General features: G+C 35.5%; 1 protein-coding gene across 5 annotated transcripts in view; it reads left to right on the top strand.

Annotated features, from left to right (window-relative positions):
* The window catches only part of TMEM161B (transmembrane protein 161B), a 67,145-nt gene that overhangs the window by 8,991 nt on the left and 41,844 nt on the right, over positions 1–16,310 (top strand). For 2 of the 5 annotated variants that reach the window (XM_059418202.1, XM_059418203.1), the window contains exon 2: positions 12,365–12,468. The exons of 2 other annotated variants lie outside the window; for them this stretch is intronic. In XM_059418202.1, the coding sequence (XP_059274185.1) occupies positions 12,365–12,468 (104 nt within the window). Of the gene's footprint in view, positions 1–12,364; positions 12,469–16,310 lie in introns of those variants that run through there. One more of the 5 variants, XM_059418204.1, reaches the window with a different exon arrangement.

Below are 16,310 nucleotides of genomic sequence, written 5' to 3'. Positions count from 1 at the left end.
AACTTGATTTTAACTATTAATTGAGTGCTTATTCTTGGTTTTGATAGAGAGCTTCTCAATTGTAGCAGAAGTATTTAAGGTCATCCTAGTTCTCTTGATAAAAGAAAATTACAGATCATGAAGAGAGTGAATCATTTAATAAGAGAATTGGCCAAGTATCTGAGATAAACTTTTAAAAAATTTCAAATTAAAACAATAGGACTATTGGTATTCACAGATCTCTGTGAGAAATTCCTATGCACCACCATTGAGGGGAGAATGCTGGGCAGTGGGCTGGGTATACTCTTTCATATCAACTTGTAGCCCTGATTTACTTTCACTTCTATAAATGTTAGTTCATTTAATCCTTATGAAGAAGGGATAATTAGTCCTGTCAGCAGTAACTACACCTCACAGGCTTTGTAGGTGGTTTAGAAATGGTAAATTTGTGAATGCCAACAATCCATTATGTTTTTAATTAAAATATTGCAGTCATCAACAATAAGATCTTTGAAGATTTTGGAGATCATTTGCCAACACTTGTCATTCTGTAGATAAGGAATGAGTCCCAGAGAATACTTGTCTAACTGCTGTTTGTGTCAGAGAATTACTTTGATTCTAGTATGTTTAATTATTCAGTACATTAAAATATTTGCGATAAGTGCATGTTTCTGATAGTTACCATTAGTGCACATTAAATTTTCTTGGCTTTTGTATATGGCTTAAAATTTAGCGCTAAGCTGAAATTTTTATTTTAAATTATTTGATGAATATTTGTGTACTTACCAAAGTTGTAATTTTTAGTTTGTTTAAAAGCAAGTATTTCCAAGGCGTACTTATTGCAGTAAATTGAGAAGATTATCTTGAAGAAATAGATAAACCTGTTTCTCTGAGATGCAGTATATTGTCTGTTGATCTTAAAGTGAATAATTTTCTTCTTTATGCTGAAGTTCAGTGGTTGGCACATACTAGGAACTTTAATGTAGTGAAGGACAGTGGGCAAATTTATGCTTTATCTTTTTATTTCATCAGCGTAACTCGAAAGCCTGTCATGTTAGGTACTCTCTGGGGAGTGGGTTTAGGACTTTAGAAATGAGATGAATACATTTTCAATGGGGGAGAGACCCTCAAATTGTTGGTGATGGTTGAGCATGATAAAAGCTGCTCAGAGTTGTGCATATGTTTTTTTAACAAGGAAAGTTTTATAAATGCAGTGAATGTTGAAGAGGTGTTGGGAATTGGTCTGAAGTAGATGACTTATAAATGTCAAATATAAATTTATTAATTTTGACTAAGAGCTTTGGATATAGATCTGTAAGGATATTTTCTCCAATGTCAAAAAATACAGTTAAGGAAAAGTATCAGGTTTAAAGATCTTTTCTTCCATTGAACCTTTTATTTGTTACTCATCAGTACTACAATGAAACACGCACGTGTTAGAAAGAGGTGAAGTGGCTTGCTAACATCTTTAAAAATATTTCATTCTTCATCAATGTTTTAATTTTTGGCTAGTATTACTTTATATGAGATACTGTATCATTCACTCAACCTACTGTAACAGGAAAATTCTCTTTTAAAATAAATAACGGTTAATTTCAACACTAATATGTTGAAATGGTTAATGAGTTATAATTTATTAAAATGCACTCTATTCTTGTGGAAAAAATAATTTATTTTTGTCCTGTTTGTTGTTGGTCTTCCACTTTGGCCTTATCAATTTATATCAGAACATGTCTTAAGTTTTATTTCTAAATTTAATCAAATTCCAAGGAACGGTTTTATTTATTTATTTTTAAAGTTTTTATTTATTTGAAAGAGAGCATGGGAGGGGGGAGGTCAGAGGGAGAAGCAGACTCCCCACGGAGCTGGAAGGCTCATGAGGGACTTGATTTTGAGACTCAGGGATCATGACTTGAGCCGAAGGCAGTCGCCTAACCAGCTGAGCCATCCTGGCATCCCTAAGGAATGCGTTAGAAGTCTAGAGCTGTTGTTTTTGAATATAGTTAGGTCAAATTCATGCATTCTTCTACCATGTATGTCTAATTAAGATATTTAGGACTACCAAGGCATTTTATTAAGGGTTTTTGATTTTTGACCTTAAAGTACATTAAATTTCTTATTCTGAGTTGGAAAATGGCAAAAATTTCTGCTCATACTTTTTACTTTAAGAATTAAAAAAACATATTTTGTGCTGTGAAACGTGATGCTAGCACACCAAACAAATTCTGTAAGCAATTAAATGTGAAAACCTATGTGCTTGAATTCAGATCAGAGCTGTTGATAATTGTGTTTTACAGTTTTCTTTCTCTCATTTCACCTTCTCTCTTTTGAAATATATGAAATTGCTGTTTTGTAGGTCAAAACAATTAAGTATGATTTCACATAATTCAGTTAATAAGTTTATATTAAATCAGTAGGTAACCTTATCCTAATTCTTTGCTGGCGCTAAATAACCTTTTGTTATTTTCTTTTTTTTTTTTTTTTGAGATTTTATTTCTTTATTTGACAGAGACACAGTGAGAGGGAGTACAAGCAGGGGGAGAGGCAGAGGGAGAAGCAGAGCGGGAAGCCCCAGGCAGGGCTCCATCCCAATCACCACCTGAGCCGAACGAAGGCAGATGCCCAATGACTGAGCCACCCAGGCACCCTGTTATTTTCATTTTATTTATTTTGCAAAGTTTTCCTTTTTTTATATCCAGACCTGTTTACTATCTATAAGGGCTGGAGCTATATTAAAAAAACCAGATAAAGGCTGGACTAGACCACGTGATGAACCCTGAGATTCTAGAAATGGCCTATGGGCAAGATTTTCCTTGCCTGCTCATGATTGTTTTATGCTGTTTTTAGCTGCATTGGAAGGATTTCCCATCTCGATTAAATCTAGACAGTCCTCAGTCCTATCAAAGACCCTATTAGGAGTAATATTTTAAAAATCAGCTTGGGTCTGTCAGTCATCAACATGTATAAGTTTATCAGACCTTTGTTCCCTGAGTTTCTAGATCTCCCGGTCACATTGTCAAGATCCTAACCTTGGTGTGGTTATTCTTCAAGGTCTCTCAAACTTTGTCCACTCAGTTTTTAAACTTAATACAACTCTGTATCTATTTGTGTTTCTCTTTAGTAGAACAAGGTCTCAAAGTTTTTTCAGCTTACACCTTTGGTCTCATCTTTTTCTGATTCTTACGTGATTAAATTCCCACACACTTCTTTCTAGAATATTCACCACCACCCCCCAACATTTGTTCCTTCCCTTTTGCCTTAAGCATGTATATTTTCCCCATTATGAAGATATATTTTTTATATATTTTTGTATGTCAGTTATTCTCATATCCATTAGATTTTCCTCTTCTCAGTTTCTTCAGAAAATAATTATGTTCATTTTTTTCATTTTATCCCTACATAATCACTTAAGTTTTAGCCTTACTTACTGATGATACTGTCTTTGCAGAGATAATTATTAATCTTATGTCTAATTCCCTTTTTTCTCTAAAAATCTTTATTTTTTGGTTTTGCTTTTGCTTTTTTTTTTTTTTTTTCCCTTTTTAGTAAGGTCAGTGTATAACGTGGGCCTTAAACTCACAACAGTGTGTGCAGGAGTTGCACAATCACTGAGCTTACTGACTGAGCCAGCCAGGCACCCCTGGTTTTGCTCTTGTTTTTTAAGCTGTTTTAGTTTAGGCTCTTACAGTGTTGGACTATTTCAAAGGACTTCTAATTTACCTCTTTCCTTCCAGTTACTTTTAACTTTTCGCTTTAATTTTAGACCATAGTGGCATTTGGCTTTCTAAAATATATTTGACTTGGTTCATTCTAGCCTTGAGATCATGGACTTACTTCTAAATACCTGCAGAAAAGTCCATTGTGTGCAATACATATCAAAGTCTACAGCATATGGAATTGCTCATTATTTGGGATCATGCCATTTACTTTCTTTGTATAGGTGGGTATATCTGAACTTTTTTTTTTTTTTAACTTCTCTGTGAGAGTGGGATACATCTTTAACCTTGTAAGACTAGTACATATGTCACCTCTGTAAACCAGCTTCCCCACGCTCCCATTTAGATTTAATCACTGCTTTTCTTGGAGTGCTCCCGTAACACAGGCATTGACCTCTACCATACCTTTATCACATAATTTGTAGGTAGCAGTTAGGAGTAGCTTACACTTTAAGAGTTTGATAAAATTATGAAAGATACGGTGAAAGAGTTGTTTATTCACCTTGAACTTCGATATGGATTGGTTCCAAGACCTAAGATAGATCAGACTGTAGCTAAAGCAGTGCTATTTACATACCAAAAGATAGACTAACTTTTAGATAGGTTTTTGTTTAAGGAAAGAGTAAATCGGAATGCAGCTTTATCAATTGAAAATCTAGAAGTTTTGAAGGCCAGAATTGAATGTATTTATCCAGAACTAACTATTAAGGGTTGAGATTATTTCACATTCTAGCTATTCTTTATATTTAAACTTTAACACTGCCTGACTGAGCTATCCCTCAGTGCTACCCTTTGGTCTAAATCATTCATTACTCACCTTGAGGAGCCTGGCAGCTCAGTTGGCTGGCTGAGTGTCCAACTCTTGATTCCATCTTGGGTCATGATATCGGGGTCATGGGATCAAGGCTGGGGCTTTTGTGTTCAGTGCAGTCTGCTTGGGATTCTTTCTCCCTTCCTGCTGCCCCCCACCATGCCCTTCCCCTACTTAACACTCATGGGTTTGCTAAGTAAATAAATGAAGTCTTTAAATAAAAATAAAAGTAAATTATTACTCACCAAGCAGCCTCCTTATAATTTGACTTCCAAAGGATCATTAAGACAGTGATCCAGTGGAATGCTTAATGAACTTGAACTTTTGATTTCCTTGATAGTTTGTTTCACTGTAAATTAGTTGATAAAATTGTTACAACCTGATTATTGTTAGTCAGTTTCATATAGATTATACCAGCAAAGCATGTATTCCTTTGTTTTCTGAAGCTGAGGACCAAGCCAGGTTGCTGTCCTTGGGAGACCTACTTAAGACTTGTTAGTCCACTTGAGTTTCCTTCAGTCTACAGTTTTCCTGCCCAGTGGGTGTAGGAGTCTGTCAGTCACTCTGACTAAAACATCCTGAAATAATCTTTGAGATATTCCTCATTTTTATTCTACCGTTGTTTTCCTTCATGTTCAGTCACACTCAAAGTTAATCTGATTGGTTTTCTTTTGACATACTTTTATCTTTTTTTTTTTCCTAGTTTCAACTACTTCTGCCTTAATCTTAGGTTTTCTCTTTAATTGATGAATGTATTGCTATATCTCTTTTTTTCTTATGTTATTTGCATTATTTTATCCTCATACCTCTGCTTAAAAGTGTTCCAAGGTGATCTTTTTAAACATCTCAGCTAAATATGCTCTCATGATTATAAAGACTCAGCAATGTAAAATTTTGTTTTCATCATATTGCTCACAGTTCTTTGCCATATGATACTCAAGTTTGCTTCGGTTGAGCTAGGATTTTCACTGTCCCACAGTTACCCTGTGTTCCTATTTGTTATTTAACCTGGAATTCCCTTTCTTTTATTCTTCATCTCTGATTTCCGTTTTCATGTTAGGTTTCATCTGTTAGAAACTTTCATATTCAGTTTTTTCAATTTTTATTACTTTTGTTCATAGTACTATGCAATTTTATTCTGTAATATTTTCTTGACATAATTTTTGTTATCTAGTATGATAATCTTGGATTTTAAGTTCTGTTAAGACTGATTCTTCTGTAGTGATCCCTTTCATTCAGTCATTCAACAAATATCAAATGCCCTGTTACATGCCTTGAACTATTCTAAGTGTCATTTTGCTAAGTATTTGGGATATAATAGTGAAACAAAAAATTGCTCTGCCAAGTTGCTGATAACAGCCAGCAGGATATTGGACGTATGTTAGGCAGACAGCCTGTACTTGTAAATTAAATTTTTGTTTGCTTTTATTATATATAGATATAAATAATTTCTATAGTAATATGAGTTGGACTTACATGATTTTTAGCATTGAGTTAGACCCTAACTCATTTGTCACATGATATATAGCTCTTAGCACAGAAGTAAAAGACACTATACCCATAGTACTGCTACTGCCTTTAGTACAGCTCTTCCTTTCCTGATCTTAGCTGTCCTAGTGCTGCTGGCTTATCCCTCATCCATTCTTGACATGCTATTCAGAGCGATTTTTCTTAAATAACGATCTGATGATACTACCTTTAGTGGGTTTTCTATAGCCTTCAGATTAAATTCTTTTGTTTTGATGGCTCACCAGACTGAGTTCATTGGGTTTTGACTTGGGCTTTACCTTCCAAAATGTCCTTTCACAGCTTTTTCTTCCCCTTAATTTCTCTCTCTCTCTTTCTCATTTTGCTGTGTTCTCAGAATCTTGTGCCTATCACTTTGTATCATAATGATGCATTTACTCTCCTGGTTCCCTGGCTGCTTATTGGTGGCAGGAACTGTGTTATTTCTCCCTATTGTGTGTGAGTGATCTAATGATCATCAAATTCGTTGCTCATCAAGTGTTAATCAAATGCACTGAATTGATTTAGTGGAAAAAACATTAGGTTGGAAATTAAGGGTCTGGGTTTTGGACAAGTCTATAACTTTGATCTTAGTTGTTTGAACCCTGATTTCCTCATTTGTAAATTGTTCAGTGATGGTTTGTTTAAGTGCTTAAAATGTGAATTTTATGTTTTGTGTAAAAATAAAACTAATACCTTTAAATTATTTGAGTGTCCTTAAGTCTATCTCAAATGTTTAGCTATCACTAAAATGTAAACAGTCAAGAGACCAAAAAATAGGAAGGTCATTAGATAATGTGGGCACTCCAGTCGATTGGCAGGGCCACCAAATTTGGGGTGTTCAGATTGGTTGGGGGCCAGCAGCACAGGCTCTAAAAGAATTCACCTAAGGCAGAGCAGTGGGCAGGACAGCAGAGCAGAGACTATCTGCAACTAGGCTGTGGTGAGGGGCAGCATTTATTGGGTAAACTAAGGAAGTATGAGGGCATGGAATTTTCTGCTCTTTTGGTAATCTTGGGAACTGTAGTTGGTTGTAATTGGTCAATTAGGCGTAGCAGTTATTTTAAGATGGGTGCTTAATGAGCTTGTTCACATTCAGCTCCATGGTCCGAAATGATTGTTCTTCTAGACTTAAAGGCAAATAACTGTCTTGCTCTTCATGGCCTCAAGTTAATTGATATGGAAAGGTTGAAACCTAAGTTGCCCTAATGTTTCACCTTTCTTGGGTGCTTAAGAGCTATTTCCTAGGGGCACCTGGGTGGCTCAGTGGGTTAAAGCCTCTGCCCTCGGCTCAGGTCACGATGAGCCCTGCATCGGGCTCTCTGCTCAGCAAGGAGCCTGCTTCCTCCTCTCTCTGCCTGCCTCTCTACCTTCTTGTGATCTCTGTCAAATAAATAAACAAGATGTTTAAAAAAAAAAAAAAGAACTATTTCCTAAATGACTTTTCCCAGTTCTAGTTATCAAGATAATCAGGGCCTGGGGCAGTGAATTTAGACTGAAACCATCTTTTTGGTCAAGTTATTATTTTGATACATTAATAAAAGCATTAAGGCTACTTGAATCACTGATCCATATGGCTGTGTTTGAGTCTTCAGCCATGATGGACTTTGTAACCTCACTACATCTCTGCAGTTCTAATAGTTTTCTGTTCTGGAATATATGGTTGTTTATGGTCAGATTTATTTCATCATTCTCACTAATTAAAAATGAGAAATATTTGGGGCACCTGGGTGGCTCAGTTGGTTAAGTGGCTATCTTTAGCTCAGGTCATGATCCCAGGGTCCTTGGAGCAGTACAGGGAGGGAAAGGAAGAAGTAAGCTCCCCACTGAGCAGGATGCCCAATGTGGGCTCTATCCCAGGACTCTGGGATCATGACCTGAGCTGAAGACAGACACTTCACTGACTGAGCCACCCAGGCACCCGATAACCGCTGTAATTTAAAGGTTCGTTATATCTGGTCTGGGTCATTGTAAAAACCTAGTTGATGCTCCTAATTTTAATCAAACCATTTGCTGATTTTTGTTTTTTACCTTCATATGATTTACATCTTCCATACTGTATCTATCAGTGGTATCATGCTTGGTGATTGGGAATAAGAGGAGAGAGTTGAACAAAATCTCTTTTCTTCCCCAGTTCATCACATTCCATCATATATATATTTTCCATATTGGTCTTTCTGAAATGCTATTTAATGCCTGTAACATTTATTAGATATGACTAAGATATGATTTCTGCTATTAAGGAGCTTACACTCTAATAAACTGGTGTATATGTTGGTGAGAGATTATACAAAATGACCTTGAAGATTCTGTGATACTATCACTTATTGCTTTAAAGACTAGACTGAGATTCACTTTGTCCACAAAACTTTCCTGACTAAAAACTTATTTTCTGCTTTTACGTATATAATCTCAAATAGACCAACCTTCTGACATACTCGTTAATATATTTCTTGGCCTTGTTCTGCCTGAAAGAGTTCTTTGTAATGGCATTCATTGTATGGAGATTGCAGAACTTCTATCACAAACTACACAGAAAATAGGATAGTAAATTCAAGTGATAGGAAATGTGAAAGTAGAAAGGTAAAAATGTAACCTTTGATGTTAGGTGAATATAAAAGTGGTCTGAACTTTAACCCAGTTGGTAGAATTTAAGGCAGTAAAATATCCACAGTAAAAACCAGGGTTGAGGCAGGTTTCAGAAGCATTTTAAAAGCAGTCCTGTTTAAGAGTCATTTTTACATTTTTTTTTGGAGAACTATCTGTTCATGTTTTTTCCTCATTTTTTAATTAGGCATTTGGTTTTTTAGTACAGTAGTTACCCGCCATCCCCCTCTCCCAGCCTACCATCCTGGGTTTTCCTTTCCATGGTTTTTATTACCTGCTGTCAACCATGGTCTGGAAGCAGATGGTTCTCCTTCTGACATACCAACAGAAGGTCAGTAGTAACCTAATACTGTATCACAATGCCTGGGACATTCATCTCATTTCATCTAATCACGTAGGATAACTATAGAATAATAAGATATCTTCTGACAGAAAACACATTCATTTAACTTATGTTACAGTATGTCATTTTAATTGTTCTTTTTTGTTATTAACAATTCTTTATCTCTTATTGAACCTAATTTATAAATTAAACTTTATTGTAGGTATGTATGTATAGAAAAAAACACTGTGTGAGAAAATGTTCAACATCATTCAGCATGAGGGAAATACAAATCAAAATCACAATGAGATACCACCTTGCGCCAGTCACAATAGTTAAAATTAACAAGTCAGGAAACAACAGACGTTGGTGAGGATGTGGAAGAAGGATTCCCCATTTACACTGTTGGTGGGAATGTAAGCTGGTGCACACACTGTGGAAAACAGTATGGAGGTTCCTCAGAAAGTTGAAAATAGAGCTGCCGTATGACCCAGCAATCACACTACTGGATATTTACCCCAAAGATACAAATGTAGTGATCCGAAGGAGCAAGTACACCCCAGTGTTTATAGCAGCAATGTTCACAGTAGCCAAACTATGGAAAGAGCCCAGATGTACATCAACAGATGAATGGTTAAAGAAGATGTAACATATACGTACAATGGAATACTACTCAGCCTTCAAAAAAAATCAGATCTTGCCATTTGCAATGACATGGATGGAACTAGAGGGTATTATGCTAAGCGAAATACGTCAGCCAGAAAGACAATTACATGATCTCACTCGTGGAATTTAAGAAAAAACAGCAGCATAGGGGAAGAGAAGAAAAATAAAGACAAAATTAGAGAGGGAGACAAACCATAAGAGACTTAATCATAGGAAACAAACTGAGGGTTGCTGGAGGGGAGGGTGGTGGACATTAAGGAGGACATGTGATATGATGAGCACTGGGTGTTATATAAGACCGATGACTCACTAAACTACCTCTGAAACCAAGACTACATTATATATTAATTAAGTTTAATTTTTTTTAAAAGAAAAAGCTTAAAGGAAAAAAAAACATTGTGTATGTAGGATTTGATACTATCCAAGGTTTTAGATATTCAAAGGGGGTGTTGGAACATCTGCAGAATGGGGGGGGGGGCGGAGTGGGAGGGGGGACTACTGTAGTTGATTCATGAGAACTCTATTTATAATATAAGGAAGTAATCCCTTTGTGATGTGAGTTACAAATGCCTTTCCCAGTTAGTCATTTGACATGATACTGTTCTCTATTACAGAAATTTGATTTTTTTAATTAATAAAGCAGTTTTTGGTTCACAGCAAAATTAATAGAAAGTACAAGAGAGTTCCTGTATACCCTTTCCTTGTACATGTTTAACCACCCCCCACCATGATTTCCCCCCATCACTGGTTCACTCCACAGTAGTACAGTACATTTATTACAGTGATGAACAGTCAGTCGAACAGTTTGTTATAATTAATGAAGTGTGATTTTTTTCAACTTACTTCTTGGTTTTTTTATTACTTAGGAGACTTGTCATTTTATGATATTTATTCTCTGTCTTGAAATTTAAAAAGTTGTCTTATAGAATTAAAACAAAAACTTTAAAAGAATTATCCTACAATAGTAGTAATAACAATGACATTAACAACAAAAAGTACTAATACATATTGAGTTTACTCTGTGTTAGGCATAATCCCTTAACCACGTTAGGTAGGTTGAATTAGTAGCTTTATTTTATAGGAGACATAATAGAAGTACAAAATGTTTAAGTAACTTGTGAAAAGTCATGCAAGTTGTAGATAGCTGATTTTTCCCAGGCAGCTTGGGTCTAGAATCCGTGTTCTTAAGCCTGTATACTGTACTGCTTCTTTTTAAACACTTTTATATTTTCTATGGACTTTTTTGGTTTAATAGGTTTGAGGTAGGAATTCAACTTTATTTTTGGACTGCTTGGATAGAGGGAAGAGCTAGCAAAGAGGAGTATGAAGACTTGTTTGTCATGCTGTGAGTAAAGTAAGGCATGTTGTAGATGTGGGATACTGCTGTGATTTAAAATAAGGAAAGGTAATTTTGCAAGATGAAGTGATCTTGATGGTAGATGTTTCAGTGGAATGGGCTGAAGCACAAGTCAAATAGGAACTGTGTGGGGGCATAAGAACATAGAAATAGTGAAAACAAGTCTTTTGTCAAGTAGCTGTGAGTATGAAGGAAGAGGGCTATAGAATGAGGGAAAATTACTGTTTTATTGCAAAAAGATGCAATAATGCTGGTAGGAAGGATTCAGATGCAGAAGAGATTAAAGAAAATATATTAAGTAAACTATTCAGTAATTGAGGTTCCTGAAAATCAAGAGGATAGACTCTGAAGCACAGATGCAGGGATTTGTATAGAAGATGTTCCATTATTTCTAGAGGGTGCAGGAAAAGATGGGTGCAGATACAAGTGATTGTGAACTTGTTGGTAGCAAGTGAGAGTTCCCATTTGATGGTGTTTCTTTTCTTTCTTTCTTTCTTTAATTGATTTATTTGAGAGTGGGGTGGGAGGATCAGAGGGGAAGAGAGAATCTTGGATAGACTCCCTGCTCAGCAGGGAGCCCCAGGAGCCCCACCTGGGGCTCGATCTCACAACCTTGAGATCATGACCTGAGACAAAATCAAGAGTCTGATGCTTCCCTGACTGAACCACCCATGTGCCACAGTGATACATACTTTCTTTGTGAAGTTCAAGATGTCCTCTACTGAGTGGAGAGTTAGAAGATTGAGGGAGATTGGAGGTATAAGGAGTGGGCAGAAGGTTTTGAGTTAGTTAGTTGAGAACAGGCAGGGATTAATGAAAGTAAACTAAGGAGGATTTTGTACATTGTTGAAGGCCTATCCATTAGAAGTTGGTGATGACATCATGAGTGAATTTTTTTTTTTCCTAGTGACTTTCAGGCCGATTCTGTCATCATATTTACTGTAGTTAATGTTCTTTAATCATTTGCTTATTCATTTAATTGTCAGTACCAACTTAGAAGTAAAAGGTAGGGCATACTCCTTTTAAAGCTTGCCAAACTAGTGTTTTAAATGTGTTGAATAGAGTAAGTTTGGAGAAAGATGAAAACACTTCATTTTGATACCCTTAAATAATGGAGAAAAGTTTCTTGGAAATTAATTTTAAATGTGCATGCTAACTCATTTAACTTGTATTAACATAGATGTTATCCTTGGGTAATTTGTACAGGATTATGAGATTAGATGTCTTGAGTTTAAACATGTGGTCTTGAATGTTTAAATGCCAGAATAATATGTATTTTATTAGTGAACTCATGTTTTTTTAAGGTATAATTTTCAGAATGTATAGAAAGGTTTCCACCACTGTCCTCAAATTTAAATTCATTCTTTGTTAAACTTGTTTTGTTTGTTTGTTTTATACAGGGTGTGATAGGTATACAGCTGGTCGTTACCATGGTGATGGCCAGTGTCATGCAGAAGATTATACCTCACTATTCTCTTGCCCGGTGGCTACTCTGTAATGGCAGGTAAGGCAAAGATAGGCTGATTGTGTCACTTTCAAATCTCAGGCTGATTGACTTGCCAGAAGTAAGTTCAATTAAGTATGAATTCCTATTTTTTTAAAAACTTGACAAAAGGAACGTTATGAGAATAATTTAGCTTCCTTCTTTTTCTTACTTGAGATATTGATACTTTATTTTTTTAGTGTAGAGGTAATTGGATCATGGTGAAGAATTCACTCCTTCCTCCTGTCCACTTTTGTCCATGGCCAATGAAAATACCAAATAACTTTTCTGTAGTTTACCTTCTTAAAACATTGGCCAGCAGGAGGATGAGACTATAAATTGAAGTGTTTAAGTATTTTCACTGTTGCTGGAAAAAATGACCGAGAGTATGTGTTCTACTATTGGTGACTCAGTTGAGACTTTATTATAAGAATTAGGGATTCTTTGTTCTGCTGCAAAGAATTTTAAACTTTAACTTGACAAGGAGAGAGCAAAGTTACTTTTTATGGTTTTAATTGTGTCTACTGCACTATAAGCTTACTACTATTCCCAGTCCCTCCACAAAGGAACTAAGTTTCCTTGCTGATATTTGTGCAATAAAATAATAAAATTGAAAGTAAAGATGTTGAATTTAGGGGCTATGACATAAATGCAGGAAAATTGCATATAGAACTAATTCTCAAAATCCTATGTAATTATGAAACGGAAGTTGCAGATTTGGTACCATGTTTATAGTTTTATTCTAATTATTCATCCCAGTAAATAACCAAATTCTGTTTACTAATTTGTAGGTCCATTTTCTTTTGTTTAGACCTTTCGGACTTAGAAAACAATGGATAGCTCTTATTCTCCTAATGATTTCATACACTGCAAGACAAATAATAAGCCTTTATTATTAGTTCAAGGCCATTCTATCCACAAAGCTTAAATTTCCATTAAAATTTGTTTTCTAATTTAGTATTCTTTATGCTTCATACTTTTTTCATATTGTTTAAATATAGAAAAATATTATTTGGACTGCTTAAATTTTTTTTGACCACTAATACACACACACACACACATACACACACACACACAGAGAATAAGAAAAAAACAGCTGCTTAAAAACATCTTTTATTAGCAAAATAAATAATGACTAAAGTTTCAGTGAAGGTGAAAGCCTCTATCAAGAGTTATAATTATAAGAGAAAAATCAGTCACCTACAACTAGTTTTTAACTGTGTACCCCTATGCCCTATATGTAGTCTTGTTTACTTTTTTGCTGATTAAATAAATCATGAAAAGATAAATATCAGTCAGGCAAATTATCATTCATTCTAAATAAATGGAATCTGAATTAATGAACTAGATAAAAAATGTGTTAAGGTAATAACTTGTTTTCTACCAAGAATTTCATGTTTATAGACTCTATGATGAGTCTCCAGTGAGACTTCCATATCTCTTACTGGCTCTAAAGATCTGGGCAGACTTGTTTTAATTTCCATTTTCTTACATTATCTGCTTTCCATTTGTTTATAAAACTTAAATTCACCAGTAAAAACTAAAACGGCAGAGATTGAAAACTGAATTCTTTTCTCTTTGATAATATTGGAATTACATATTATAATTAAGATCTTTACTTTTTTGATAAGACTGTTTAGTAAATATACATAATACTAATTTGAGGGGGGGTCAGCCCTAAATATAAACATGAATTTGGTAATTTTTTTTGATCCTGGTTTTTGTGAACAGATTAACTTTAGTGTTAATTAGTGCTGTTTCTAATTCCAAATCAGGTTCTAGGGATAGCAATCAGGATTTTCTAGTAATAGTTAACTTTATGCCATAATTAATTTCATTTTTCGTTTTCATTTTTTTTTTTAAGATCATCTGTCTTTCTTTAATGTTAATCCTGAAATTTTTAGGTCATGAAGTCAAATTGCTAAATGTTGTTGCCAACCTGTTGAATATGATCATTGATTTTACCCTTTTGGCATAATTATTGTTATATCACCCTTTTATGTTACAAAATTATACTGTTTTAATATTAATAAAATGTAAAATGCCTTCTAAATTGCTCTTGTGAAAATATTGATCAGAAATGACCACTTGCGTTTTAAATCATATGATGCTGTTGAGTTTAAGAAAGAGATCTGAGGGCATTCTTTATCGTCTGTAAAATGTCTAAAGGAATTTAAAGGGTGAGGCTTATGGCTTGGGAGTGACTATATTGAATGGAACTATTGAATAGGACTATTCAAGTGAATAGACGTGTAGATTGCATGATAGCTTAATCATGAGTATGACAGAAGAGACATGTTTTTTAAGTTCTGTTTCTATTGTCCTAATATTTGTTCTACTAGTATCCCATCTTCATATTGTAAATAAATATTTTTCTTAAAAGTTATGGCTTGTCTTTTGTGTCACAAATTTATGTCCATGTCTCTCATCAGTCTGTGTCTTTTTGGAATGGAAGGTTTAAAGTGCCATTGGATTTTATTATGTTTACTTAATGAGTAAGCCTCCCACCATTTACTTGAAGAAGTCATACCTTGAAGGAATAAACAGTTTTGCTTTAATATTAGCAGCTTATTGATTTATTTTTTAAAAATATTTTATTTATTTATTTGATAGAGACACAGCGAGAAAGGGAATATAAGCAGAGGGAGAGGGAGAGGGGGAAGCAGGCTCTCCACTGAGCGGGGAGCCCGATGCGGGGCTTGATCCCAGGACCCTAGAATCATGACCTGAGCTGAAGGCAGATGCCCAGTGACTGAGCCATCCAGGCACCCCAGCAGCTTGTTGATTTTTAATATAAAAAAATCAACTAGTTTCCTAGCTCTTGTTAAGTAATATATATTGCTATTAGTGTTGTATATCTCTAGTTTTTTTTTAAACTAGTTGTTAACGTGGCTTAGTTAATATTGCTTTTATACTATTATAAAACTTAATACTGATAAAAATTTTTATGTCTGTTATCCCATTTGGATCTGTACACTGAACTAGATAGGAGAGGGGATGTGTTCGGGATATGTTAAGGCCTCAGAAATCTCAGTGTCTGAATTTAGTTTCTCATTCCATTTGCCCAGGTGGGAATCAGGGTCAGATGGGAGATTCAGGAAGGGATTGGGCAGCTCTCCAGGTAGTTTCTTCATGAAATGATATTTTAAGGATTCAGCTGTTCTTAAAGTGGTGACTTAGGGAGTCTACCCTTTTTCAGACTTGTTGGCTCTTTTGTTCTTCCTGCTACCTTGGAATCTTGTGTTACAGATGCTTTGTCACTTGGCAGCTAAAGGAAGTAGACTGTGGATCTTTCAGGTGATTCAAGGGGCCAAGCTTAGAAATCGATCTCTCAGTTCTGCCTACATTGCATAGACTGGGGCCCTGTGACTCCAGGCCACAGTGCAAGGGAATCTGGGAATTCAGTTGTCATTGTACCTAGGAAGTAAAAGCAAGATTGCTGTCTGGTCCTTCTCTGCTGCAGGTGGTGTGTTTATAGATGAGAAAACAAGGTGTTTTGTTTTGTTTTTTAAGATTTTATTTATTTATTTGACAGAGATCACAGGTAGGTAGAGAGGCAGGCAGAGAGAAAGGGGGAAGCAGGCTCCGCTGAGGGGCTCAATCCCAGGACCCTGGGATCATGACCTGAGCTGAAGGCAGACATTAAACTTACTGAATCCCCAGGCGTCCCTCTACTGGGCATTTTTATTTATTTATTTTATTAAAGGTTTTTTGTTTTTTAAGATTTTTTATTTATTTGACAGAGATCACACAAGTAGGCAGAGAGGCAGGCAGAGAGGAAGGGAAGCAGGCTCCCTGCTGAGCAGAGAGGCAACGAGGGGCTCAATCCCAGGACCCTGGGATCATGACCTGAGCTGAAGGCA

This window comes from Mustela nigripes, chromosome 12 (assembly GCF_022355385.1).
Source record: "Mustela nigripes isolate SB6536 chromosome 12, MUSNIG.SB6536, whole genome shotgun sequence".
NCBI lineage: Eukaryota > Metazoa > Chordata > Mammalia > Carnivora > Mustelidae > Mustela > Mustela nigripes.
The sequence above is the reverse complement of the archived record's forward strand: the minus strand, read 5'-3'. Positions and strand labels throughout refer to the sequence as shown.